The 26725-nt window shown below is 37.0% G+C and overlaps 2 protein-coding genes across 2 annotated transcripts in view; one reads left to right on the top strand and one right to left on the bottom strand.

Moving 5' to 3' along the window:
• LOC142339330 (transmembrane protease serine 11G-like) overlaps positions 1-26725 on the bottom strand; it is a 528023-nt gene that overhangs the window by 466512 nt on the left and 34786 nt on the right. The gene's annotated exons all lie outside the window — the stretch shown is intronic.
• Positions 530-26146, top strand: LOC142339949 (UPF0415 protein C7orf25 homolog). Its single transcript, XM_075390318.1, has 8 exons — positions 530-786; positions 14034-14192; positions 14386-14482; positions 15064-15242; positions 16464-16743; positions 18653-18837; positions 25521-25601; positions 25892-26146. Exons 1-8 carry the CDS (start codon positions 607-609, stop codon positions 26063-26065), a joined length of 1335 nt encoding a protein of 444 aa, XP_075246433.1. The 5' UTR covers positions 530-606; the 3' UTR covers positions 26066-26146.

Below are 26725 nucleotides of genomic sequence, written 5' to 3'. Positions count from 1 at the left end.
TAAATGATATGCGCCCACTAAGCTTGGGGGGGGGGGGCACAAACGGAAAAGATCCAAATATTGTATAAAAAATGGACATATGGTCCTTACACAGTAAATCGATAAAATGTAAGGCACGTGAGCTTGGGGGATCGAATAATATGCACCCACTAAGTTGGAAGGGGTCACCAACGGAAAAACTCAAAAATAAGAGTAAATTTTCTTCCGTGTTTTCTTTAGGCAGCTGGTTATTTGTTCAGAGAAAATTATTCCATACTTAATAACGAGTTATATGCTCATAATATTGTGGGTTAAAACTTTACATATTGATAATTGGGATCTTTTCGGTTTGTGATCGCTTAGTGGGTGCATATTATTTGCACCCCCCAGACGCACGTGCCATTTTTTTAAATAATGATTTACTATGTAATAGCAGGTGCTCTGTAATTGGGTGTTGCATAACGTACTGGGGGGGGGGGGGGGCACAAACGGAAAAGATCTATTAATTGAAATAATTGAATCATTTGAAATGGGGTCTCAACAAACCAGAGCAGAAACGTCGGATCCAAACGTTCTTTTAGACGTCTATGTCACCCCGTACTCATTTGAAGTTTGTCAAGTCCAAGAATGTCGACTAGTAGTTCAAATGGAAATGAAGAGTTAATCGAAGCAGCCCAAGCTCTCATTCAGGAAGCCAAAAATCTGAAAGCTGACGTGGAACTGTTAACCGACACGTATGGACAGGCACTGGAGGGATGCCAGAAGCTAAGCAGAAAAATAGACGCAGAGATTAAGTTTATCTCGCAGGTCAGCAGAGAATGAGTTTAACGGTGTCGCTCAGGTTCTGTTTAGCAAAGCATAGTTTTCTTTTTGTCAACGTTGATCTATGAATATGCTCTCTAAATAAGTGCTGCTGAGTGAGGCAATCAGGTCTTGCTTACGAGCGCTATTTAGTCCTTCGTTATTGTGAAACGGGTTATCGTCACCATTGTAACCAGTATAGAAGCATTAAACTGGGGGGTTAGATTGTTGCTTCACTCAAAGTTTTCTGTTAAAATGTGCTTTAAAAATGTCTTTTATTGCAAACTTGCTTTAATTGCCTCGGTCAAAGTTTGTAGCAATTATTTGGGTTGGATCATGTTTGACCTTCGTAAAAAAAAGAGCAGTGATGTATTTCTCCTAATATCTGTAAATGTTTCAGTCATAGTAAAATTTACAGAGATAGGCAGTGTAGAATATTGATAATTGCAACAGAGAAAACTAATAATTTATAATAACTAAAATATCGGCCGAATAGAGATGTCACGTGTATTGGCGGGGAGGGACTACAGTAACATAAATTCAATACAAAACGGAAAGAAATTTAATTGAACTTAAAATGTTTCCAAGTAATTGAACCATGTTGGGTTTTCTTCGGGTCCTTCTTGTATTCATTAAGAAAAAACTTCTTATATTTCTTCTTTGCAAGACTGTATGACTGGCAAATAATTTCTTGGGAAAGAATTGTGCTGCAGAATACTTCTTAATAATACTTTTTTCATGCAAATTGCATTTTGAAATAGTCTGGGTAAAAATTTTTTGAGTTCGTTCGTGTATATAAAAACTTGCTGTTGGTAATTTCGAAGCTGAGCTTGAGAAGGCAGGCTTCCTTTTATTCATGATGCTATGACAGTAAGTGGCAGCCCTGTAATAAAAAAAATCAGCGAAATACGTAGTATACCAAGGTTCACTTTAAGAGCTGAGGATGAGTCAAACTTTTGTCTGTGAAAACAAGCATTGATGACCCAATTCAACTGCTTTTCCAGTGTTGTTATGAGATTTTGATTGATAGTTGCAAGTAATACAGAAGAATATTAAACATGACTGAGAACAAAAGAGTTCAAAATAGTTTTTTTTGTATGCATTGCGAATTACGTTCCTGATTGCATATATGCATTTAATGCCCTGGGCCATTTTTGACATTGAGAATTTTTACTTGTTTTTGATTTTTGAGGTCTTTGTCAAAATAAACACCGAGATATTTGATTTCCGCTTTCGAACTTATTAATTTGTCTCCAACTTTTAATGTCGTTTCGTCTTGAGGATTAGAGCTACCAAAAATAATAAACTCTGTTTTATCCGGATTGGGGTGATGTAATTTAAACAATTGTATGAATTTTTCTATGGCCTTCTGAAGCTCGTCTTTGCATTTGAGAACTTCACCATGAGAGCTTAATAGGACTGTGTCATCTGCGTATTGTATTGTTTCACATGACAAAAAGTTGCTAAGATCGTTAACATATAGATTGAACAAGAGAGGACCTAAAACTGGTCCTTGCGGATCTCCTTGAGCCACTTCAATCAACCCTGGTTTAAAATTATTGATTATGACTCTTTGTGTTCTGTTTGAAAGATAGCTCGTAATTAGATTTTGAGCTGGTATCAAAAGTCCAGTAATGGAAAGCTTTTGAATCATGAGCTCGTGATTAATGGAGTCAAAAGCTTTTGATAGGTCGAAAAAGGCTGCTGCAGTATTTTTTTTTCTCGTTTTTGTTGCATCGTAATTTTTCAGTTAAATAAACGAGCGCATCTGTTGTAGAAATTTTTTTCTGAAACCAAACTGTGTTTTAGAAAGCAGGGCATTCTTATGAACATATTCATCAATTTGTTTTTTAATGCGAGATTCAGAAGCTTTTGCTAATGCTGGTGTTAACAAAATTGGTCGATAGTTTAACGGATCATCAAGGTCTCCTTTATAAAAAGTGGAGTGATGTCGGCTCTTTTGGGTTCAGCAGGGAATGTTTCTGTTTTTATAAGTTCATTCAATAGAAAACAAGTGAGCTCAGCTAGTTCACTAGCTCCGTCTCGCAATGCCCATGAGGGAATGGTAGAAGGACCCAATGGTTGAATTTTCCAATAGCAGGAAGCGTTTTAAGACATTCAAACTTTGTAACAAATCTAAAAGAAAAGGTGTTTTTTTGCCTCACCATAGGCAGGTCTACAGTATAGTTCCTACTTTCAAAAAATTATCCTAATTTACTGAATTTTAAATTAAGTAAGTTGGCTATTTTAGTGTTTTCTGTAATAATTTCATTGAAAGATTTTTTTAAAGAGTATGCCGTAGTTCTCGTTTTCACGGAGTTGCTTACTTCGTTGATCAAATTCCATTTCGCTCTGATGTTGAGCTTTCAATTAACTGATTATGAAATTTCTCAAAATCTTTTTTATAGCTGGCGCACACTTTGGCTTTCAATTTGGAAAACTCGTGGAAAGATTCTGACTTGAGTTATTGCTCTCTAAGCAGATTTTTGTTACGTGTGTTTTTTAAAATGAACCGTTTGGCAAGGGAAAACTGATTTGTTGTTTCTTATAAAAATTGTTTTGATTGACGCATGAAGGAGTATTTGCTGTTCAAGTTTTCGCTCAAATGTGCGTAGCCTATCACTTGGAACTGTAGAGCAGTAAAATGTTTCCCTGTTTAATTGCTTAATAGAATGTTTAAAATCTTTTGGGATGTAATTCGTTTTGTCATAAATTTGTTTTTTAATTACTTTGTTCTTGCTAAGTTTTGTGGCAAGAATAATCAATTGAGCAAAATGATCTGTTTGTATTGGTGAGTCAAAAATTTCACTATAAAGAAGGGGTTCGTTTCCATCAATAATAATGTAATCTATAAGTGAGATCGATTCATCCTTAATTCTAGTTGCTTGATGTTTGTTAGTCACATTTAGATCATACGGCTGAATGATTGTTTCTAAATTCTGCTTTTCTTTGTTCTCCAAATAATTGATGTTATAGTCTCCCATTATAATTATTGTTTTGTTCTCAGTAATTGCTCTATCAATTGATCTAGCAGACTGCTCGAGAAATTCTTCGTAAAGAAGCTTTTTTGGGTTAGAAATGTTTATTAGGTAAGTTTTTTTAATTCTTAGGGCAATTTATTTCGACCCACAGAATATCAAAAAAAAAATTTTCGAAAGCTAGATCAACGCTTAGTTTTGGGTTAAGTTTCCTAGGAACAATTAACAGTACACCTTCCCCTTTTGAACTCACCTGATCATTGCGAAAAACAAGACGTTTGTTTTGTTCGGGTTCACCAAATCAGTGTCAATCTTTGTATCTAGCCATGTTTCAGATAGACCATAGATGCAGTTAGCGCCAACATCATTCATTAGGCTTTTTAACTGAAGTTGTTTTCTTGTTATGCTCCGTACAATAAAGTAAAGAAATTTGAAATTGTCTGAATAAGTTCTGCAATCAAGGAATATGTCTTTCATCGATTTAATTGGCCGATGGTTGGTTTCATTATCTCCGGACGTCAAAACTAATAGCCAGATACTATTAATGTATAACCAAAAAAATAAGTTAATTAAGACAGAAGAAAGTCCTAGTGATATTAAAGCTTGCTTCTTGCTCCTGGACTTGGTCTCCGACCAAATTCGAGTAGGAATTGCTATTGAGTTAATTAACGTGGGAAAAGAGGAAGTCACTTGAGAACTAATTATTCCTATAATTGTATAACATATCTTGTTAAAAAATATTAAGCTTATCAAACAGTTGAGACCCAATTCATTCAGTACAATAGAAAATTACAATTGATTCGGTATTTTATAAATTTATCATTACTAATATGGTTGGTAACGGTAATGATTATTCAAGTTGAAATTAGGGTTTGCACTTTTATTAGGCCAGTGCTGCTCTTGGAATTTTTGAAATCTATTATTTTAAAGCTCCGGTCGTTGAATTTATTAGTATCACAAATGCCAGTAGATGTTTGAAGTAGAAACATTAGATGATTTTTAAGGAAAGGATGTCATGATTGTAATTCAAATGTACGTTGTCATGATTATGGTTGATCTTTGGGTTGTATGAGGGAATTGAGCGTATTAATTCATTCATCGTGAGCAAAACAAAATTTTCTCCAAGAGATTTCAATCTTTAAGTGCAGCATTAACTTCGTCAATTAATTTGTTTTTTGATCTATTGTAGTCGGTTTCTTTGAACGGTATTAACTCCATGACTACAAACACATCAGGCTGGAACTTATTTTATAGGCTTCAATAAGGCTGAACATGTTATCTAAAATCTCATTGCAGCTTTTTGTAATTTTGAAACAGTATTTGTTCCGTCTTGAAGAATTAAAATTTTAGTTTTTGCATTCACATTTTTCCACAACTTTTATTTTCTCTTTGGTGGTTGACCCACGGTAGGCATGGATAGCTGTGTCCAGTGGTATTGTTGCATCACTTTCTAGTTTACCAATGGTGCTGCTACCCAGAACCAAATTTGATTGTTCTTGTTTGAGGGGGATTAAATCAAAATCTCTGACCTTCTCTGAAAAAACCTGGTTTTTTCGAGATTTTGATTCATGGTTGGTTGTACCCTCCCCTTCAGTAGATGACTGTTCCAATGTTTTGTCCTGCAGTTGTCGCTGATAAGTAACGAGCACATTTTCAATAAATTTTTCCTTTTTTTGTAATCTTTGATGTAAATCAAAATATAATTTGTAGGAAGTTTCCTTTTTAAGTTGAACCCATTCAGTTAGGGATAGTAATGAAGGATCAGTTTGCTCATTTAGATTGAACTGCTCCTGACTTTTTAGTTGAATATTATTAGAGTTTGTCATAGACGTTGCAATTTCTATTTTTGAATGAAAACGGTCAAGTTTATTTTTGCTGTGTTTGCGTAAGTGCAAAATCAATGTTTCAAAAGAAGAAAGGTCAACTGTATTATTTGAAAGTTATTCGCTTGTCTGAAAGTTATTCGCTTGTCTGAAAGTTATTCGCTTGTCTGAAAGTTTTTCGCTTGTCTGAAAGTTATTCGCTTGTCTGAAAGTTATTTGCTTTTCTGAAAGTTATTCGCTTGTCTGAAAGTTATTCGCTTGTCTGAAAGTTAATCGCTTGTCTGAAAGTTATTCGCTTGTCTGAAAGTTATTCGCTTGTCTGAAAATTATTCGCTTGTCTGAAAGTTATTCGTCTGTCGTTTGGGAATAGTTGGACCTATCTTTGTGGGTTATGCTTACTTCAGTGCAAAAAATGTCATTCTTACCCATTATGTCACCCAGGAAGTTACAGCTTTGGCGTTTTGCCTTCTGAAATGAGGGATACTATTGACTTTAGTTAATGACCCTTTGAAACAATTGCAATATCACTTCTTAACATCCACAAAAGGCAGGACACATTTTATTTTCTGGTGCCAAAATATTAGTAGTAGTAGTAGTAGTAGCAGGGAAGTCATTAGAAAATTTATCAACGGATGAAATTGAGCCATCAGTTTGAGCGGATTGCATGAGCCACAAGAACAGCATGAGGGCTCAATTAATAAAGAGCAATTTGGATTTCAGAAAAAATGTCAGGAACAGATGCAGTTTTAGAACTGGTTGAAAGTTTCTTCTAATTTAGATCAAAGCAAAGAAACTGTTGCTACTTTTCTAGAACTTTCAAAAGCGTTTAATTCCATTTCGCGTATTTTCCTTAAAAAATTGAGATGTAAGGTTTTCCCAGGAAGCAAAAGAATTACTGTTTTCATTTCTTGCCAACCGCAGACAAAAGGTAAAACTTAATGGCATGTTCTCCGATTGTGAAATTGTGAATTACGGTGTGCCACAAGGAATTGTTTTAGGACCACTCATTTTTCTTATATGTGTGAACGATTTCTCATCTAAAAAAAACACAACAGAAAAAGTAATTAAATTCGCAGATGACACAAGTATTCTCTGTTGTGGACAGAAAAGTAGCTTACATGGAAAAGTCAGAAATCTTACAAAAAACAGAAGAATATGTAGAGATGAACAAACTGACTTTGAATACAAACAAAACCAAAGTAATATTTTTCTCGCGCGATAATTCTGATTTCGGATCTATTTTATACAAGAACGAAGTTCTCACAACAAAAAAAGTTGCAGATATCTTGGTATTCAATTTGACAGGAATCTTATTTTCGATGAGCAGCTGAATAAAACCTGAAAAAAGATGGCTCATACTATAAGATCAATTTACTTAATAAGACATCAAATTCCCCTGAACGCTCGTTCTCTTCTTCTAAAATCACTTGTGCTTTCACACTTATCATTTTCGGCAATCTTTTTTCAAAATTTATCTGCAAAGAACCTAAAACGCCTTAACCGACAGATTAACTGGGGTATAAAGGTGTGCTTTCTACGCAAAAAGTTTGTCAAAGCGAGAGATCTGCTAATCCTTACAAAGACCCTACCAGCTGAGCTAATAATAGCAAAAATGTCGCTAATCAAATTTCATTATGACATTGCCAGGCCAGAAAATTCTGAAAATTTTCTTGGGTATCTGAGTCTTCATCAAAATACTTGAATAAAACAATTCAAAATTAGACAGAATGCCAAAACCAGCTTTGGAATGAATTCGATCGTTCCTCAATGCGTACAAAAATGAAATAAGTTGCCACAGTGGCTTAGGTTGGCAAAAAATGGAATCTTTTTTAAGAAAACGTTGAATGATTTCTTGCTCTCACAATATGAAAACATTCCTTTGAATAGTAACGTAGGAGCTTTTAAAAGTTGTTTTTATTTTTAGGAAGAAAACAATCGGAAGAAAATTTTATGTGATTCTTTAATAAATTTGCTGATGTTATTACTTTATTTTGTTTGATTGATTTGAAGTATTTTTTGTTTCACGTAGATATAACCGTATGGTTGTTATTTTAATTTACTTGTTGCAAAAAAAAAAGAATATCCTCCAGGTGCACAAATCTTCAATTTGCTGTAGCTCCTGTTGAAGTGTTCGGTCTGCATCTTTGTAAGCGTTTGTTTTTCAAGTGCTCTAGAAGTGTGTCGCCGTACAATATCGATGAGTTTTGCTGCTCGTCCAGAACAGCTCATCTGTTTTTTAGTCAATGTTCCGGGACGGCAAATTCTAGATCTTATGAATTCCATATCTAGGAAGCATAGAGAGGACGTCCTCGGTTATGTAAGCGCCATTAATTAAAGTACTCTTTGTGATTGCTACAGATCCAATGGGTCGCTTTCGTCTGTACGTTCTTTCTAGCGCTCTTTTGTTTGGACTGGGTACCAGGCTTGTGAAGCATACGTCAGGAGAGGTGCTACGTATCAGACATAGTTGTTTAGTTTTGGCTCAAACAGTTGAAATTTGAGCCATTTCCACGCTTTGACGATTCGTCTTGTGCAGTTTTCTTCCCAGGATAGATTTTGAGAGTTGACGATATTTAACTTTGTATGACTCCTTATTGAAGGCGGTATCTCTTGCTCTCCTGATTATCGCCTTGGATGCACACGATTTTGCTTCTGTCTTTGCTAAGGGACATGAGGCTGTCTAGACTTCATTTGTTTATATTGCTAAGCTGTTTCTGATTCCCTGGTGTCCTTGAGCATTATTTTGAAATTGTCTGCGTATCTATAGGACGGGTTATCTTTCACAGATTCTGACAAGTCAACCACTTGTACCGGGAACATGATAGGTCCGATTATAGACCACTGCGAAACTCCGCTTGTTATAAGAAGATTGGATTTGGAATCTCTCACTTTTACTCTTGATCTTTTTAAACAAAGATAGTTGCACAGGATTCTCAGTAGTTTACCACCAATGCTCAGATGACTCAGTGTTTGACAAAAGTTTATGGCGATCCACTTTGTTGAATGCCTTGCTCATATCCAAGTAGAACACTTTTACGTTTTCCATCTTGATATATTGAGTTTGATCAGAAGCTGCTGCATTGCAGATCTCCTCGGACGGAAACCACATTGGGGGTCGTTAAGTTGCCCCTCAATGTTTGCGTAGAGGTGATAGAACTACACTTTTTCGAATGTTTTACAACATGAAGACTAATGAGACTACATTTGGTGATGTTTGTCATTTTCTTTAAATATCGGGGGGTGAACTCGGTAAGTTTCTGTGGTTGTGGATAACATCCCTTGTTGATGGTTGTTTGCAACAGAAGCACGATAGAATTAGATAGCATTTGGGCCTTTTTCAGGATTAATTTACCGACGTTATAAGGGCTACATAATTTTTTGATATACAGGCTAGAAAGTACGAGTTAATTCCTTCAATTATACATATGTAACTCAACAGTGGTGTTAGAGTTCACTTTGTCTTTTCCTATTTCGACTGTTTTGTCGAAGACCCTGACAAAGAATATATTGAGCTCCTCGCTTTTTCGAGATCGTATTTTTGCGCGAAGTTCTCCCGACTTATCAGTTCTTGTTAAATATATATATATATATATATATATATATATATATATATATATATATCCTAAGGAAAAGACCTGATTTTGTAAAGATATGTTAGCTATTTCTCAATTAACATTTGCTTGATTGGGAAAATTTTATCTTAGAAGATAGTTGTTCGGGATGTAGAAGATTTTTAATTGGTGGGAAGTAGATAAACTTACCCAGGGGATTGAAACGATGCCTTATAACACATTGTTTGTTTTAATTTATCTATATCCTTGCTTGAGCAGTTGAGAGATGCTGCTGTAACAGTACGGACTGAACTGATTCGACCTATTTTAGTTGTAAATCAGTGTGGAAACGTTTTGAAATATGTTGTTAGAATCTATGGAGAGAGATGCGTGGTGGTTGGAGCTCCTTTTGCCATTTAGGGAATAGGCAGTTGTGAGGTGACTGTTTATCGATGAGTTGTCGATAGAAGCGAGATTTTGTGCCTAAGATTAATTTATTTGAATTGTGCAGGACAGTGTTTGTTTCAAGTTCAGGGAATCAATTTCGTCTAGCAGATAGCGTCGTAATTGTCATCAGAAGACATGCTATTTGGGTTTGGGTGCTAAAAATTTGTCTCTGTGAGGATAAGATTTGTGCATTTTCTCTCCAACGCTAAGGTTTTTAGTTTAAGGGGAATTATAATACGCAAGAGGTATGCGATGTTCACTAGTTTTGTTTAGGTTGCCAACTTATTAAATATTGTTTTTTCATGTGAGGACAGCCGTGTTGTTCCTTTATAAATGATCACTGTTGGAGCCAGTTCATTGTTGGGATCCTTGAAGACTCTCAAAGCGAGGGCAAAGGAACAACTACTCAACTACTACCAGCCCTTCAAGAGCGGTAGACAGGTTGTAAAGCATCTCAAATTCCACCTGAGCCGAATACAAGCCATCGTATACTGTCAAAGGCAAGGCACCCCGAACATGTAATCGGACCCTAATTTTTACTCGGACCCTTTGTCAGAGCCTAATTCCCCCGTAGTCAACATTGTTCACGATATCATTTCTCGAAAGAACGCCAAGACCCCAGCCGTAGTGAACGAATACAATCAGCTTCACCAGAAACCCAACCTCGAATTGAAAACGCTGTACGTGTTCTGAAGCACGGAGCAGATTGCAAGAAAATCATTCAGAAGAAGCGTCCCAAACGATTGTCAAAACGACGAAGACAGGCCCTCAAGAAGAAACAGCAGCGGTAGGCAGAACAATCGGAAGTCGCTAAATGAGGTAACTGATAGCCTTTTCTTATTAGGGTAGCACACCGGGTGTGAGCTTTTCGTTTTTGACCTCGTTTCTGATTGTATAATCAACTTTACAAGGGCGCCGGCGAAACGCTTTCACTTGGTGCTATCTGTGAAATGGCTCGCCACACCAGATTCAAGGCGATAGCAGAAGCCAATAACTTCTGCAAAACGTGTTAATTCGACATACCTGCAGACGAACAAGGTTTCTACTGTTTTTCTTGTGGTTGTCGGATGCACATCAATGAGAACTGCACCAAACTCAGCAAAGTAGCCCTTGATGGTATCAAGGAACTTGGACAAAATGCACTACTGCTTTGCAACCTGTGTGTTATACTGAAGAAACGTGACAAACTGATAGAATCAGCCAACGCAAGCAGGCAACACGAAGCCCTGGATGATCAGAAGCTCAAAGCACTCCAAGCCGACTTCAATGAAATGATGAAGACTACCTCTGAAATCAAAGTGATAGAAAAGAACGCAATGCCGTCCCCTCCTTCGATACCTAAGCAAATCGAAATTACCAAACCGGAACCGAAAGAACTGGATGGAGTTGCCAAGAGTACAGCAAAGAGCCCGAGAGAGAGAAACGACCTGAGTGTAATCTACAACTTGCTGAAAGATGAAGACAAGCACTTCACTGTCTATATTTCATTTAGTCTACACTAAATGAAATATAGACACTAAATGATTCTGTACCTCAATGAATTGTTCGAAAAGCTTTATCTGACCACGCTGGCAACACTGTACTTGGGTTTTGAGAAAGCCTTTGACAAGGTGTGCAATGAAAAGCTCTTTGAGAAAATACGTGCTATGAGCATTGCTGGTGGAGCATTAACTCTGTTACAGAGTTACCTCACAGAACGCTACCAAAAAGTCAAAATAGTCTCCACAGAATCTACAGCATTACAGGTATTGAGTTGAGTTCCTCGAGGAAGCGTCCTTGCGCCTCTATTCTTCAATCTGTTTTGTCAACGATCTCCCAGAAACAATAATGAGCAGCTGTTACGGTTATGCTGACGGTTGTAAAGTAGTTATCACCAATACTGTGACACTTCAGATTGACGCAAGCAGAGTCTGGCAATGGTGTTCCAGAAACATGATTAAGCTGAATCCTGCAAATTGCAAACTACTGAGCATCACGTTTATGGACATAATACAAGGACGAAAACAGTGGGACGATACATGAAATGGGAGGATTACGTGTTCAAAGAAAATTCGAACGAACGAACTAGAATGGCGGGGAACACGAACTTCAGAAAGAGAAGACTCCTAAAACGAACACAGGAGAGCGAGTTCTAGACGAGAGCAGCGTGCCTTGCGAACCTCTTCGGCAATTATTTCAACGGTGACATTCAACGCATGAAGAACTTCAAATAACGGCTCACAAAAGTTTACTTCAGATACTTTGACAAAAAATTTGACTACGGAAACATATGTACATGGAGACTATCATGTTTGTGCAATGAATGCAAATACTAAACTTTGACTGAAACTACTGGCGGAAAGGGCAAGTTCCCTTGGATGGCCCGAAATTCTTTATTAATATCATTTGTTGTACAGACAAAAGATAAATCCGTGTTTGTTAAGTTCAACTATGACGCTTTGTAATGGTGTTTGTGACTCGAGTTCTTGGAAAACCATGTACAGCTGTGGGTACATCGTGTTTAGTGTTGTTTTTTTGGGTCAATCAATCGTTCCTGTCAGTTGTTCAACCGGATAAAACAGCATCATCAAGAATTTCTGGTTTAAGCATTGTTTGGTTTAGACACAAAATGTTGTAATCGTTTCTGGCAATTTCATTGGAAAATTTGAGATGTCTATGGATATTTACATCGCTGCGAACGTTGAAAGACAGTGTTTTTTAGATTTTCTTGTCATCCCTGATCTGTGTTTTCCTGCTAGACTTATGCGTTCGTTGCCTTGCTATTGTAGGAGCCTGAAATTTCGTATTCTAAAGGAGTTGGCGTAAAGACCTTTTGAGTCGTCTTTTAGTTTTCAAAACATTGATCTCTACTATTTGTTCAGCTCTTTGCTTTGATGTATTTTCTCCTTTTTGTTGGCAAATTTAACTGCGAAGAGTAGAATTTGTAGTTTTTGGTGCTCGCTGACAAGTTTCACTACTACGGCATTTTTGTAATCTTACTTTCCTATTCGTTTGAGTTCAGATGGGACAAGAGATCTCTATGAAATCAAAAATTCCCTTCACTTTCCGAGTATCGCGCTGTTGCAGCTCCCTTGCATTGTCACCACTCTATGCACCGAAGGCGTATTCTATCGTAGGCTTCTGTGCATAGTTTAACTTTGTACTGGGAAGGGATGCAGACTTTGCTAATTTTTCGGCTTATTTTGTGTGATTTTTTCAACTCTACTCAGGACCGACGTAATGATAAAGTCATGCTTTTCTTTGGTATTTTTCAGTCCTTTTTTGAGCTTTTCACAGTAGCTTTGGTTAGTCGATACGTCTTTTTCCAAACTATCAATTTTATATGGACTCATCTTTCTGATTGTTACGCATGCTATTGTTGCCCAAAGTTAAGATGTGTTGGCTGATTTCCATTTGACCAAAGATTGTTTTTCTGACATTCCACATCAGTCTTTCATGTGCATTGTGTGTCCACATCCAACGTGATTTAATATTGTTTCTCTTGTGCTGATCTGTTGCTATTGTTCTCGAATTTGACCTGCGGTTAGACCTCACCCGGGACGTATAGAGAAATACAGAAATAAACTGGGATTAAAGTATACGGTGTTCAAATTCCTTTTAACGCCGCTTATTGCTTTAAAGCAAATACTCATTCCACCAGAAGTGTATATAAACGTTTTCTAAAGATTATTTTATGTAGAACCAAACTGAAGAGAAACTCTATATACTTCAGATCTGCAAGATTATACAACACACTTCTATCAGCAGATATACTACCAGAAAATGTCGAAAGTTTGTCTGCCAGCCAACTCAGCGGTTTTGTTCATCGTTTTCGGGATAGTTTTTTAACTGGGAATAATGACCTGAGCAACTGTCTTTTAGTGGATAATGTACCAAATGCTCCTTTTTACCATCGATAAGTGTGTTTTGTAAAAAGGGACCCCTTGCCTGCATGCTACAGGATGTTCAAAATAGGACTGACTTTCATGTGTAACAATTTGACCCTCAAGAACCTTCTACTTTTCGAGATAAAATAAACTGAAATAAAATAAACTTAAGAAAATTTTCTCTTTTGTGACATCGAAAACTTATGGCAGGTGAGAATGCTGCAGTTAAAACTCCAGGGGTTACTTGGAAAAAATTCTTGAAAAATTCAAAAAAAACCTTTTGTTTTTTTGTTTCCTCCCGTTTGGTGCATATTTCTCAGGGTGAGCGTTTGGTAGGCCCCAGGGCCTCGTTGCCTGTCCTCTCTGGGTTAGTAGTTGCCACCATTGTTCCTTACTGAGTTATTTAATCTGACTTTAGTTTTTTGTTGCTGTGTAATTATCTTTCCTGGAGAAATATATTCTTTCTTTCTTCCTTGACCGGACCAATGGTTTAATTACAATATTGGTTTATGTTTTTATGCTCTTTAAGCATCGAGGTTATAATGGCAAAGACCCCTAAATTGTTTGTTAATGATATGCTTATTTTAGAAACTGGCAGCTGGGAAATTGAAGGACAGCTATGTAAGTTGTAGTAACATGCCCTACTTGAGGAGTGTTGGTTCTGCTGCCAAGCTGTTCCCTCTTGTAACATCTCTCCTTACTCCTTTCCAGCCTAACGAAGACAATGAGCTTGACGGGGATGCACTGGTGAGGGCTAGGATTATTTTTCATGAATTAAAAGTTAAGTTTCTTGTAGTTTTTTGCAGCAGGAATTTCAACTATGTTTTAGCCATTGGAATTTTAAAAGATATTACAGTTAAGAAGCCTCCTTTGTTTTTGAAAAGAAATGTTGGGATTTAGAGTCCTTGTTCGGCAGTTATCATTGATTCTGTTGCTGTAGATTCCAACTGTAATTGATGTTGTGGCCAATGAAGGTTTCCTGTGGGTGAAGGTTGTTGCTCGCAATGCCGAGGGACTGTGGAATAATTGGACCGGAAGTTAGTATGCTTGAGCATTCGGTTCTGCGTTATAAAGAGATACACCGTTTTGTCTATTTGTTTTGAAGTTAACAAAGCTGTCATGACTAGTGGCCAGAAAATTAGCGTAAAATATCCATTAATCTAAATATGAAACATAACACAAGCGTTCGATTTCTTCATAATGCCCCGTGAGTTTAACACTGAATCTTTGACTATTGCTACTTATTTTCCAGATGTACATGATTTTTGTATTAAATTTACAAGTCAAAGAAATTCCTTTTATTTCGGGTTTTTGTCATTCTTTGCTAATTGTGATTTTAATGGCTTTTTCCATTGTTATTTTTAGACTATATCTTTCAAATTTGTGTAGCAAAACGTGATTAACAATTCCAAAGGCTTTCTTGTTGCAGAAGAAACTGGCTACTTTAAAAGATTGTCCGATTCTGATTTTTATTCAGCTCAACTTAGCCCGCAATGATGAGCTCGGAAACTGTGCTGATACTATCTGGACATTTCAAAATGTGAATGATCTATGTCAGATTTGTTTTTTTTGTAAGGACTTGGTTTGTTATCATTTCTGAGCCTTCTCTCAACTTTAGATTGCGAGATGTCTCATCGGAGTTTGGAAGAGCAGCTGGAGGAGCTTCTGTCACTCTCTGAGCTATGTCCCGTATACTTCCGCCAGCCGACTGTTGCCTGTTTCTTCTCCAATGGGGTATTTAGCCAGATGGCAGAACAGATCGAGAGCATGGATGTCAAAGTGTTTGGATATATTAAGGTGCGATTCCATTTTGTCTTGTGTATGCTCACGTGAAAATGCTTTTCCGAATAGCAGCGGATTCATAGCGAGATCTATCATGGGTCTAATTAATTGCATTAAACTACTTAATTAAGCTTGCAAATACAAAATTCATTGGAGGTAAAAATAGTAAATTGTTCAAAGTTTTTCTATACTTTTTCCGAGCAGTTTTGGTTGAGCGTATTTCTAAATGAACGTTGTTGCTGAATTAATTTTAAAACAGTATGCTTTGCATCTGAATAAAGCTGATATGTAGAATAAAACTGGCACTGCAAGGCAGTTTTGTTCCTAACTTCTCTTTTAATTGATCTCAAGCGAACTTTGCAGCAACTATCATCTTAGTTCTGTTGGTCTATGAGATTTTTAACGAATTTTTTCTGATTGTTTTTTTTTCGCCTGACCACTTGTCCTTAAAAAAGGAGAAACAGGCAAAGCCCGGAGGGTATTAAGTTCTCTTAGAGCCTTACGGCCCACTAGTCTCTAAGTATATGATTCACTGAAACCGTTTTAAAGACATAAATTAATGGTGTGAAGGGCGATTCTTAGTTTGACCCCCTCAAACTTGATAACATCCCGCTTGCTCTCGCAATAAGCTCAAGCCAGCCTCACTAAGCCAGCTGTTCTCCCTAAGCCAACTAGTCTCCCTATGCCAGCTGTTCTTAATCTTAAAAGTTCGACCCCCTCAATTACCCCCTTGCAACACTACCCCGTCCACCAAACACACCCCTCCCCCCACCACCACTTTCACCGTCCACACTCCTGCACCTGGCGATTTGAACCCCCCTCTCGTCCAGCCCTCCAAACCCTACACTCTTAGACTGACCCGCCCCCCAACGCTTGACTGCAACCCTTTCTCACCTAATGCTAGCATCCCTAAGCGCCACCTGACTACTGGACGAAGCCAACCGCTCGCTAGTAGTTTGAGAGCAATTCTCCCGACGTTAGTTGGTTATGTTGGCATACCTTATTATAGCTTAAAAGTCCAATTTTCCAACTTGATTTTTATTAATTAGCTGAATCCAATACTTGTCCATTTTCACAGTAGTTGCACCTGCTTAGACCTCTTAACAATAACGTTGAAATATAAATCATTTTTTGAAATATATTTGAAGCTTCTGAAATACACGTATTTATTCGTCTTAGACATTTGTTTTCTCTACAGGATCTGAGTTCGGTTTTATAAGGCTTCATTTGTTCTAGGATGAACAAGATGAGACAGTGACATTTCGTGATCCCAATTCATCGGATATATTTCATGATTCAAATGTCGTCCTCAACACTCGCTTCCGCAACCAGTCCTTTCTGAACGAGTTCCAAACTGTTAATCTGGACGTATCGACCATCTTAGCCTTGTGTTCTAATATCACGCATGGCAGCTGTGACTGGGTGCTGCCGAACAGCACTGTGTTAAACATGCAAGTTAGAGACGAGGCCGATCATTATATGCAACTCTGGAATGAGCTCGAATCTTTTATAAAAGGTAAGAAAGCGTATTTTATGATGCCTTGTGAGTGGTATTAAAGCCCACAGCTGTAGTACAACAGGCTGCTATTTGCCTTAACAATGGTTTAATACCCACAAGCAAAAATGTCTGGTCATTCGGACTTTTTAATTGCTCTTGAACGAAGTTCATAGCAATTATTGTAAACGTGTGTGTCTTTTTATTTTTATGCAAATTTTTTGCTTGACAATTTTGCGCTTTTCTTCTAGAACATTCTTTGACTTCTCAAGTGACCTTTTTACGCTTTCGTTCATCATTTTTGAGCGATCTCTATTGCTCTCACTCCGAAGTAAAGGTTGTTGCTAATATATAATCGGTTGCAATATAGTTAAAATAAGTGACTCATAGAGCAGTGGGTAGTGCGGGTGACTAGGGATCGGGAGGGCAATGGTTCGAATGCCGTTGAGGGCAAGTTTTTTGCACCCAAAAAGAAAAATTGTTTAGGCTACAGCCCCTGAATTAAATTGCCTCACCTGTCGTTCAAAGAGCAATTCTTCCAACATTTGTCGGTTTGTTTTATGCATCTTTTCAGTATTTGGACCCCACTGCTAATCCAGACTCTAACATATATACTCTGCTAAAATAGACTGCCTCAGTGAAATCCTAATATTAAGATATTGTTGAATTAGCTTTTTAAGAGTTTTAAGTTAATTTGGCTTTTATTTCACGTAGTTCTTGGTGAGTTTTAAGTAATTTTTAATTGCTTTCGAACAACGTTTGAAGTCATTATTGTAAACGTGTCTTTTTTATGCTAAATTTCTCAAAAATGAATTTCTCACTTTCAAAATTACCTTTCCTACTTTAATTCAAAATAAGATTTCGAAAATGACCTTCCTCACTTTGAAGATAACCTTATTTTCTCAGTTTAAGATAAGTTTTTGTCTTCGACATTTTTTCGAAGGTTTTTGTTAAGTAGCCAATGGTTTTTATGATCTTAACACCGTTTTCTTTTCTAAAAAAATATTCGTGACATTTTGACGATTTGCTAATCTGTTTTCATTACGTTGTGCGGAGTTTGATGTCATTTGCTTTTTGTTAATTTTGGTTTTGCTTGTTTTCTTGTTGTGTAGTTTTTTATAATTATTGACTGTTTGTTTTTTAAATGATAAATTGCTTAATTCTTTCTTTGTGGTTTCTTTGTGGTCAACATATCTCATTTTTTTGACTTTATCTGCTCATTTTTGTTGCTTTAATATTTAATCGTAATTTATTTGATCAGTTGGTTGAAATGTTCTTTAATGGTTAATTTTTTTATTTTGAATTCGATTTTTTTAGATGTCATGTTTTTACTAGTAGCTTCAGCTAATTGATTGGATGCTGTTGCACGAATAATTTAAAGTACGAGGATAAAGGCATTAGTTTGATGAGGCTGAGAAGGCATTATTTCTCCTAAGAATCTTCCGATCTCTAAGTATGTGATTCACCAAATAAGCTGAGGAGACATAAATTCATGGTGTGAAGCGCAAAAACTCAGTCTTATGCCCCCATCCTACTGGGCTGCACCCCCTCGAACCCCCATCAGCGAACTGTGTAGGCCGCAAATTCATGGTGATGATGGGAAGTTTTAGCCGGTTTGGATTCCCCCTCCACCTTTCAAGTGCGTTACCGTATTGCCACCCTCCTCCTTACTTTCCTGCACACTGAAGATACGATCATTGGGGTAAAGCCAGCAACTGCCAAACCAACCACTCGCTATTGGTTTGAGAGACATTCTTCCGAAGTTTGTCTCATGTTCTATCGCAGTCCAATCCAGGTATTCTCGCAGTCCAAAAAAGAGATCAAAGATAGTTGTAATTAGTACGAGAGCTGATGCCTTGATCAGCTTTCTGATTCCATGGTCAAATTTGTCGACAATCAGATCTGAATTCCGTGTTCTGGTAATGTTTAGGCAAGCGCCTTGTATGTTGCGAGACTGCATACAGCAGTTACAGCGAAATATTGTGTCTAGTCGGAGGACCTAAAGAGAAGAAAAGATCGGAGAGGCTATTTCAACAGATTGAAATCATAAACGACGTCCATTCACCAACTGTGTCAAAGGTTCCGATCTCCTCTGCAGTGAAAGAGCGGTCCAAGGTCAGTTTTTTAAATTGCTCTCAGGCGAAGTTTGTATAAATTATATTAGTTCTCTGCTCTTATGTGATCTGGCGCTGGACCATTTTTTGTCCGACCTTCTTGACTTTTCGTTCTCAAAAACAGGATAAACAGGTAAAGCCCGGAGGGCATTAAGTGACTGAGCAACTCTCTAAAAGATTGACGCCTTACTAGTCTTTAAGCATTGGATTCACCGAAACTTTCAAGGACAACTTCATGGTGTGAAGGGCGGTTCTTAATCTTAAAAATTTGACGCACCCAATCATTCACCCCCCCCCCCCCCAACACACACACACACTCACCCCAAACTAACCTACCCCCGTCCACCTTCCTCCATCTGACGAGGACCACACTCTCGTCCAGCCCTCGCTGGACACCAGCTGGCTACTACCGAAGCCAACCGATTGCCGGAAGAAAATAAATGTACTGTCTTGGACAATCAGTTTGAATCAGAGACACTTGTTTACGGATCAGTTCAATTAAAATAGAAGGGTCTATAAGGTTTCGGCCCCGCAGATTGGGCATAAAAATTTTATGCCCTAGGCGCACGTGCTTTTTTTTAAAGTAGTAATGTACTGTATAGTGCTATATGACAACACATAATTTGTAAGTTGGTGCATAAAAATCACTGGGGAAGAAACGGAATAGATCCAAATAGTAATTAATTACTCTCAAACGAAGTTTGTGGCAATTATATTAGTCCTGTGGGTCTTTTTTAATGCGATTTTTCGCTTGACCGATTTTTCGTCTGACGCTTTTGACTTTTCGTCCTCAAAAACGGGATAAACAGGTAGCGCCCAGCGGTCATTAAGTGCTCTTAGAGACGTTCAGCTCTGTTTCAGCTCAAACTGTTTTGGAGACTTATACTTATGGTGTGAAAGGCGGTTCTTAGAGGTTGAAGTCAGCCCACTGTTGACCCCCCCCCCCGCTATTGCCCCAACCCCCCCCCCCACCGTGCTGTTGCCCCCACCCCACTTGCCCACCCCCACGCCCTCCCTCCCCGTCAGCTCCCCAGTGCCCCCCCCCCCCCCAAGCTCCGGTGGCTACTGACGAACAACCAATCGCTAAAAACACGCAATTTTATACTAATTTGCACAAGTTTTTTTCAAGTTTTTCAAATTTTTGTCATTTTTTTGAGTTCTTTCAGGCCTGGGTGTCAAGGAACCTGTCTAGGGTTTTCGAATAGGTTACTGCATAGCTTCTAGTGGTAGTGCAATGGTTTCAACATTTTAATATCACAAATTTTAAAATTTTTTGACAAAACGTGCAAATTTATTCAATTTTTTTGACATTCAGTTTTCATTATTCACGTTTTTCCGGACGTAGGGGCCAGAAAACTTCCGTAAGGGTTTGATAATAAGTTACTGAAAAAATTTTATTTGCCATGTAATAGCTTTCAATTTTTTAATTTGATAAATATAAGCACTTTTTTTATAAAACCTCAAGAGCCAGCGAAGCTCCTCCATGGTTTGATAAATGGTTACTGCAGAGCATCTAGTGGTAATAGAAGGGTTTTCATCATTTTAACATTACGACTTTTTCCAGTATTTTTGATAAAACTTGCAATTTTTCAAGTTTTTGGAATTTTTTTTGTCATTTTTTAGGTTTCTCCAACCTCAAGAGCCAGCGAACCTCCTCTAGGGTTTGATTATAAGTTACTGCATAGCTTCTGGATGTAATTGAAGGTTTTTCAAAATTTTAATATCAACAAGTTTTAAAAAAATAATGCAATTTTTTCAAGTTTTTTTTAATCTTTTTGAATTTTTATCAATTTTTCCGGCACCAGGATCCTAGGGTCCTGCTCCAAGGTTTGACGATTACTGTTGCATAGTTTCTAGAATTAATGGAATGGTTATCAATATTTTGATGACTCCATCTTTAGCAGTTTTTTGATAAAATTTAATGTTTTCTGTAAAATTTTCTGAAAATTATCATGTTCAGGTTTTTTAAATCTTTGAGCCAGTGAAACTATTTAAAGCTTGAAATAGGGACTCTGGATAGTCTCTTGAGACGAGGAGATGGTTTTGAAGCTCTTAATATCTTGAGTTTGAGTTCGAATTATCTTGAATAAGGTCTTGAAGATTTTGTTAAAATTTGCAATTTTTTTTATTTTTGTCCTTTTCTGAGTTTAACGATCATTACTGGCCCGCGAAGCTTTTTAAGTCTTGCAGATGGGTTACCTGACATACCTCCAGAGACAAAAAGTAGTTTTGAACATTTTCACTGCGAAATCTGGAAGCTGTTTTTTAAATTTTGCAATCTTAAAATCAGTTTTTTATTTGATTTACTAAAAAGGCTAGAAAATTAACAATTGCAGAGTTAAATCAAGCTAAAGCTAGCCTCACTAAACAGTGGCGAGCTACTGACGAAGTCAATTGCTCGCCGGTCGTTTGAGAGCAATTCGCCCGACGTTAGTCGGTTATGTTTTAAAGTTTTTCTCGAGAATGACACTGAAAAGGTTTCAGAGAGAGGACTTCAGAAAGCTTTTTGATAGAATATTGTATGTACACCCGGGTTGAGCAACTTCCTGAAAATCATGTGAAATTCGCTGAATTTTCAAAAAATAGTGCAAAAACCGTACATATAATGCGCTGAAATGCATTGAACTTTTGTAAGAAATCCGTTAAGTTTCCGAATTTTTCAGCTCATTGTCATACTCTTCTCACGTTGCCTGGGTCTCGAACCCTGTGTGTTAGTTATCGCCCAAATACTGTGCCCCTGCCTCCTGGCTTTCTTCTTATTAATAGCCGCACTCATCTTCTCAGCCGGCTATTATAGCGCTCCTATTTTTTTTTTTACTTGGTCGAACTTTTTACAATTGAAAGAATTTGAATTGTATTGGGGCGCTGTTTTTTTAAAGATCTGTTCACACATTTTCATGATTTTCGAAGTCAAATTAGAGTAGTGATTATGTTCAAGCCGAATCAGGAAATGGAGCGAAAAAGCGAGTTGTTGTGCGGCGTGAATTTTTTTCGCTCTCATTTTAAAGTGAGAAAACGGTGTTTGAACAAAAATTCCCTTTCTCGGTAGGGGTTTTTGTTCACATGCGGCAATTTCACTTTGATTATTAGTTCTTGTCAATTTTTTGGATAGGATTTTTTCTAAATGGTCTTCCCAATCCATTCACATTTCATTCTATGCCTAGTTTTTGGTTAGAATCAAGTTTGAATTTCTCGGTAGTGGTTTTTTGTTCGCGCTAGCAGCATTTTGACATGGACTTTTTAAAATTTTTATCTGATTTTTTAAAAAGGGTTTTCTCAATTCACTCATGGTCCGCTCTAGGTCTAGTTTTTTGTTTAGTCAATGAAAATTATTTGAATTGTACGTCAGGACTTGTCCTGCTATGTTTTTTATTGTTTCGCTTTACCTCATTTTTGCCGCTTCTTCGACATTTTGCTTGAAATCTTTTTGACTTCTCTAGACCAGTTTCACTCTTTTCTCATTCTGCTCAAAGCGCTTTCAAACAGCAGCTACTCAGCAAAGCAATTCAAAATGAAGAGAGTCAGTATAAAAAATATCGAAGTCAGAAATAGAAACGGGATAAACCCATAAAGCCCATTTTTAGATGCCCGGTACTTGAACTTTGTTCTCATAAGTTTTAGTTACTATCTATAATGCTTATTGGTTTTGATACTAGACCCTGTAGCCTCTCACTGAGAGACAGGAGTATGTTCAACTACGAAATGACATCAAAATAAATCGCACTTTAAAAATAATTTTCTACGGAAATCAATTTTTTTCATTTTCTTTCAATCTCAATTGAGTTATGGGAATCAACGGCGGCTATTTTCCGGCAACCTGCCGGTTATGTTTTAATTTGATTTTATATTAATGAACCGTTTTGTAGGAAATGCGCTAAAATTAGGTATGAAATGCGCTGAAAATTCAACGTTTTTCAGCACATTTCTTTCAAAAATGTGGATAATTAATATAACATCGGATTGTGTTGAAAGATTTACGGCGCAAGAAACCTGCAAAATAATACGCTGAAATCCACTGAAACTGTGTGATGCGTTGAAGGGCGCTGATTTTTTGAGAGGGATGCACTGAAACTTGCTAAGAAAGGCGCTGCAAAAGGTGTTAAAATTTGTTCAGGAAATGTGCTGAAAATACGCTGAATTTTTTTTAAAAAAACTGGTCGAAGTTTTGCTGACACTTCAGAGGTAAGCACATGCTCAAAATTTCAGCACATTCAGGACCGGATTTTTTCTAAATGGTCTTCCCAATCCATTCACTTTTCATTCTACGCCTAGTTTTTTGTTAGAATCAAATTTACAGTTCGCGCTAATGGTTTTTTGTTCGCGCTAGCAGCATTTTGACATGGACTTTTTAAAATTTTTATCTGATTTTTTAAAAAGGGTTTTCTCAATTCACTCATGGTCCGCTCTAGGTCTAGTTTTTTGTTTAGTCAATGAAAATTATTTGAATTGTACGTCAGGACTTGTCCTGCTATGTTTTTTATTGTTTCGTTTTACCTCATTTTTGCCGCTTCTTCGACATTTTGCGTGAAATCTTTTTGACTTCTCTAGACTAGTTTCACTCTTCTCTCATTCTGCTCAAAGTGCTTTTAAACAGCAGCTGCTCAGCAAAGCAATTCAAAATGAAGAGAGTCAGTACAAAAAAAATCAAAGTCAGAAATAGAAACGGGATAAACCCATAAAGCCCATTTTTAGATGCCCGGTACTTGAACTTTGTTCTCATAAGTTTTATTTACTATCTATAATGCTTATTGGTTTTGATACTAGACCCTGTAGCCTCTCACTGAGAGACAGGAGTTTGTTCAACTACGAAATGACATCAAAATAAATCGCACTTTAAAAATAATTTTCTACGGAAATCAATTTTTTTCATTTTCTTTCAATCCCAATTGAGTTATGGGAATCAACGGCGGCTATTTTTCGGCAACCTGCCGGTTATGTTTTAATTTGATTTTATATTAATGAACCGTTTTGTAGGAAATGCGCTAAAATTAGGTATGAAATGCGCTGAAAATTCAACGTTTTTCAGCACATTTCTTTCAAAAATATGGATAATTAATATAACATCGGATTATGTTGAAGGATTTACGGCGCAAGAAACCTGCAAAATAATACGCTGAAATCCACTGAAACTGTGTGAGATGCGTTGAAGGGCGCTGAACTTTTGAGAGGGATGCACTGAAACTTGCTAAGAAAGGCGCTGCTCAAGGTGTTAAAATTTGTTTAGCAAATGTGCTGAAAATACCCTGAACTTTTTTTAAAAAAACTTGTCGAAGTTTTGCTGACACTTCAAAGGTTAAGCAGATGCTCAAAATTTCAGCACATTCAGGATCGGATTTTTTCTAAATGCTCTTCCCAATCCATTCACTTTTCATTCTACGCCTAGTTTTTTGTTAGAATCAAATTTACAGTTCTCGCTAATGGTTTTTTCGCGCTAGCAGCATTTTGACATTGATTTTTTTGTTTTTATCTGATTTTTTAGAAAGGGTTTTCCCAATTCACTCATGGTCCGCTCTAGGTCTAGTTTTTTGTTTAGTCAATGAAAATTCTTTGAATTGTACGTCAGGACTTGGCCTGCTTTGTTTTTTTGTTTTGCTTTACCTAATTTTTGCCGCTTTTTCGACATTTTGCGTGAAATCTTTTTGACTTCTCTAGACTAGTTTCACTCTTCTCCCATTCTGCTCAAAGTGCTTTTAAACAGCAGCTGCTCAGCAAAGCAATTCAAAATGAATAGAGTCAGTATAAAAAAAATCAAAGTCAGAAATAGAAACGGGATAAACCCATAAAGCCCATTTTTAGATGCCCGGTACTTGAACTTTGTTCTCATAAGTTTTATTTACTATCTATAATGCTTATTGGTTTTGATACTAGACCCTGTAGCCTCTCACTGAGAGACAGGAGTATGTTCAACTACGAAATGACATCAAAATAAATCGCACTTTAAAAATAATTTTCTACGGAAATCAATTTTTTTCATTTCTTTTCTTTCAATCCCAATTGAGTTATGGGAATCAACGGCGGCTATTTTCCGGCAACCTGCCGGTTATGTTTTAATTTGATTTTATATTAATGAACCGTTTTGTAGGAAATGCGCTAAAATTAGGTATGAAATGCGCTGAAAATTCAACGTTTTTCAGCACATTTCTTTCAAAAATGTGGATAATTAATATAACATCGGATTATGTTGAAAGATTTACGGCGCAAGAAACCTGCAAAATAATACGCTGAAATCCACTGAAACTGTGTGAGATGCGTTGAAGGGCGCTGAATTTTTGAGAGGGATGCACTGAAACTTGCTAAGAAAGGCGCTGCAAAAGGTGTTAAAATTTGTTTAGGAAATGTGCTAAAAATACGCTGAATTTATGTACAAAACTTGTCGAAGTTTTGCTGAAACTTCAAAGGTTAAGCGCATGCTCAAAATTTCAGCGCAGGCAGCGGATTTCTTGTATAATGTCAACGCCTTCAGCGCATTTCTTACAGAAAAATGGGCTAAAACGGCGCTGACATCTCAACCCGGGTAGTTTAGTTTTTACATGACATTGATGTCGTTACGTTACCGCGCTTTGTTGTGCCTTTACTACTGACTACAGAATGAACTAAAAACTTTTCATTATAAGCAAGAAGGGGTATCGACTGACGTAATATGGATTGCAAATTGAGAGGGAATACGAATGTGCTTTCTTTCAGGTGATATTCGGCACCGGATTTGAGATGAAAGCAGTCACGGTCACATCCAACTTGTCATGCATCAGGTCTATGCGCCAAATGGTAAGATTGGACCATTATAAACATAAACAAATACAAAATGTAGTTCTTCTACAAAAGATTCAATTTTAAAATGATTCAAAATTAAATTGTTTTTGGAGCAGCTAATTGCTGGAGACTGATCAGTGGAGGGCATAGTTATTGAACAGGTTTAAATATTGTATTTTAAGAGCTGTATTATATGTTTGAAGAGATAGCTTCAATTTAAATAACTGATTTCTTTTCACTTGGTTGTTTTTGCAATTCAATTTAGTGAACTGATCTCTAATTTAACGTTATATTTTGTATTGCAGGGAATTTACTTTCCTGTATTTGCACACGTGGCAAGGGCTTTAACTGAACAGAAGGAGGCAACTGCCGTGAAGAGTTCTCAATCAGAAGTTTTGCCACCTGAGTTCAACGCACAATCGAGTAGCAAAAGTTGCTCGTGCTATCTTTGCGAATATGCTGAGCAAAGCACAAATTGATATTTAAATTAAAGATTTTTGTTTGTCAGGAATGTCATATCATTTATTTGTTTAAAATAAAATATTTTTGTTTCAAAGAAATTTAAACGCCACTCTGAGATGCAACAATTTTGTGTCGTACTTAATTTTCCTCGGCAGAATGTTACTGATTAAGTGCTCTTGAACGAAGTTTGCGACAATTGTTGCAGTCGAATGTGTTTCTTTGTGCAAAATTTGTTTTGTTGACCATTTTGTTCCAAACTATTTTTTCATTCCTTGATTAATAGCTGCCCTCATCTTCTCAGCCGGCTATTATAGCGCTCCTATTTTTTTACAATTCAAAGAATTTGAATTGTATTGGGGCGCTGTCTTTTTTTAAATAGCCGCACAGCCATAGCTGGGGCTATTATTGGCCTTCTCTTGTTTTTTTTGTTTATTTCGTCGTCATGATTTTTGTTACGACCATATGACGTCACAGCCACTTTGTTCATTCGTTCATGCAAATTCAACTGAATTGCATGCCTGACGTCATTTTTCGTTCTTAGTGGAGCGAGCTTTTTTGTTCATTCGCGTGATTAAATTTTTGGTCACACTTGATTTACCTCTCTCAAAAATGACTTCCTCACTTTGAAATTGACTTTTATTTAATTTAATTCAAAGAGATAAGGTCAAATGGGTGTG

Source organism: Convolutriloba macropyga, chromosome 5 (assembly GCF_964194025.1).
Source record: "Convolutriloba macropyga chromosome 5, txConMacr16.3, whole genome shotgun sequence".
NCBI classification, from domain to species: domain Eukaryota; kingdom Metazoa; phylum Xenacoelomorpha; order Acoela; family Convolutidae; genus Convolutriloba; species Convolutriloba macropyga.
Note: the sequence above shows the minus strand (reverse complement) of the source record. Positions and strands in the feature narration are given on the sequence as shown.

What these genes read in the sequence shown, in the direction of transcription:
- LOC142339949 (XM_075390318.1), top strand. Translation starts at nt 607, where the DNA reads ATGTCGACTAGTAGTTCAAATGGAAATGAAGAGTTAATCGAAGCAGCC. An exon ending in AAGTGTTTGGATATATTAAG is followed by an intron (nt 15,243 to 16,463) that starts GTGCGATTCCAT and finishes CATTTGTTCTAG; the next exon opens with GATGAACAAGATGAGACAGT. An exon ending in TCAGGTCTATGCGCCAAATG is followed by an intron (nt 25,602 to 25,891) that starts GTAAGATTGGAC and finishes TTTGTATTGCAG; the next exon opens with GGAATTTACTTTCCTGTATT.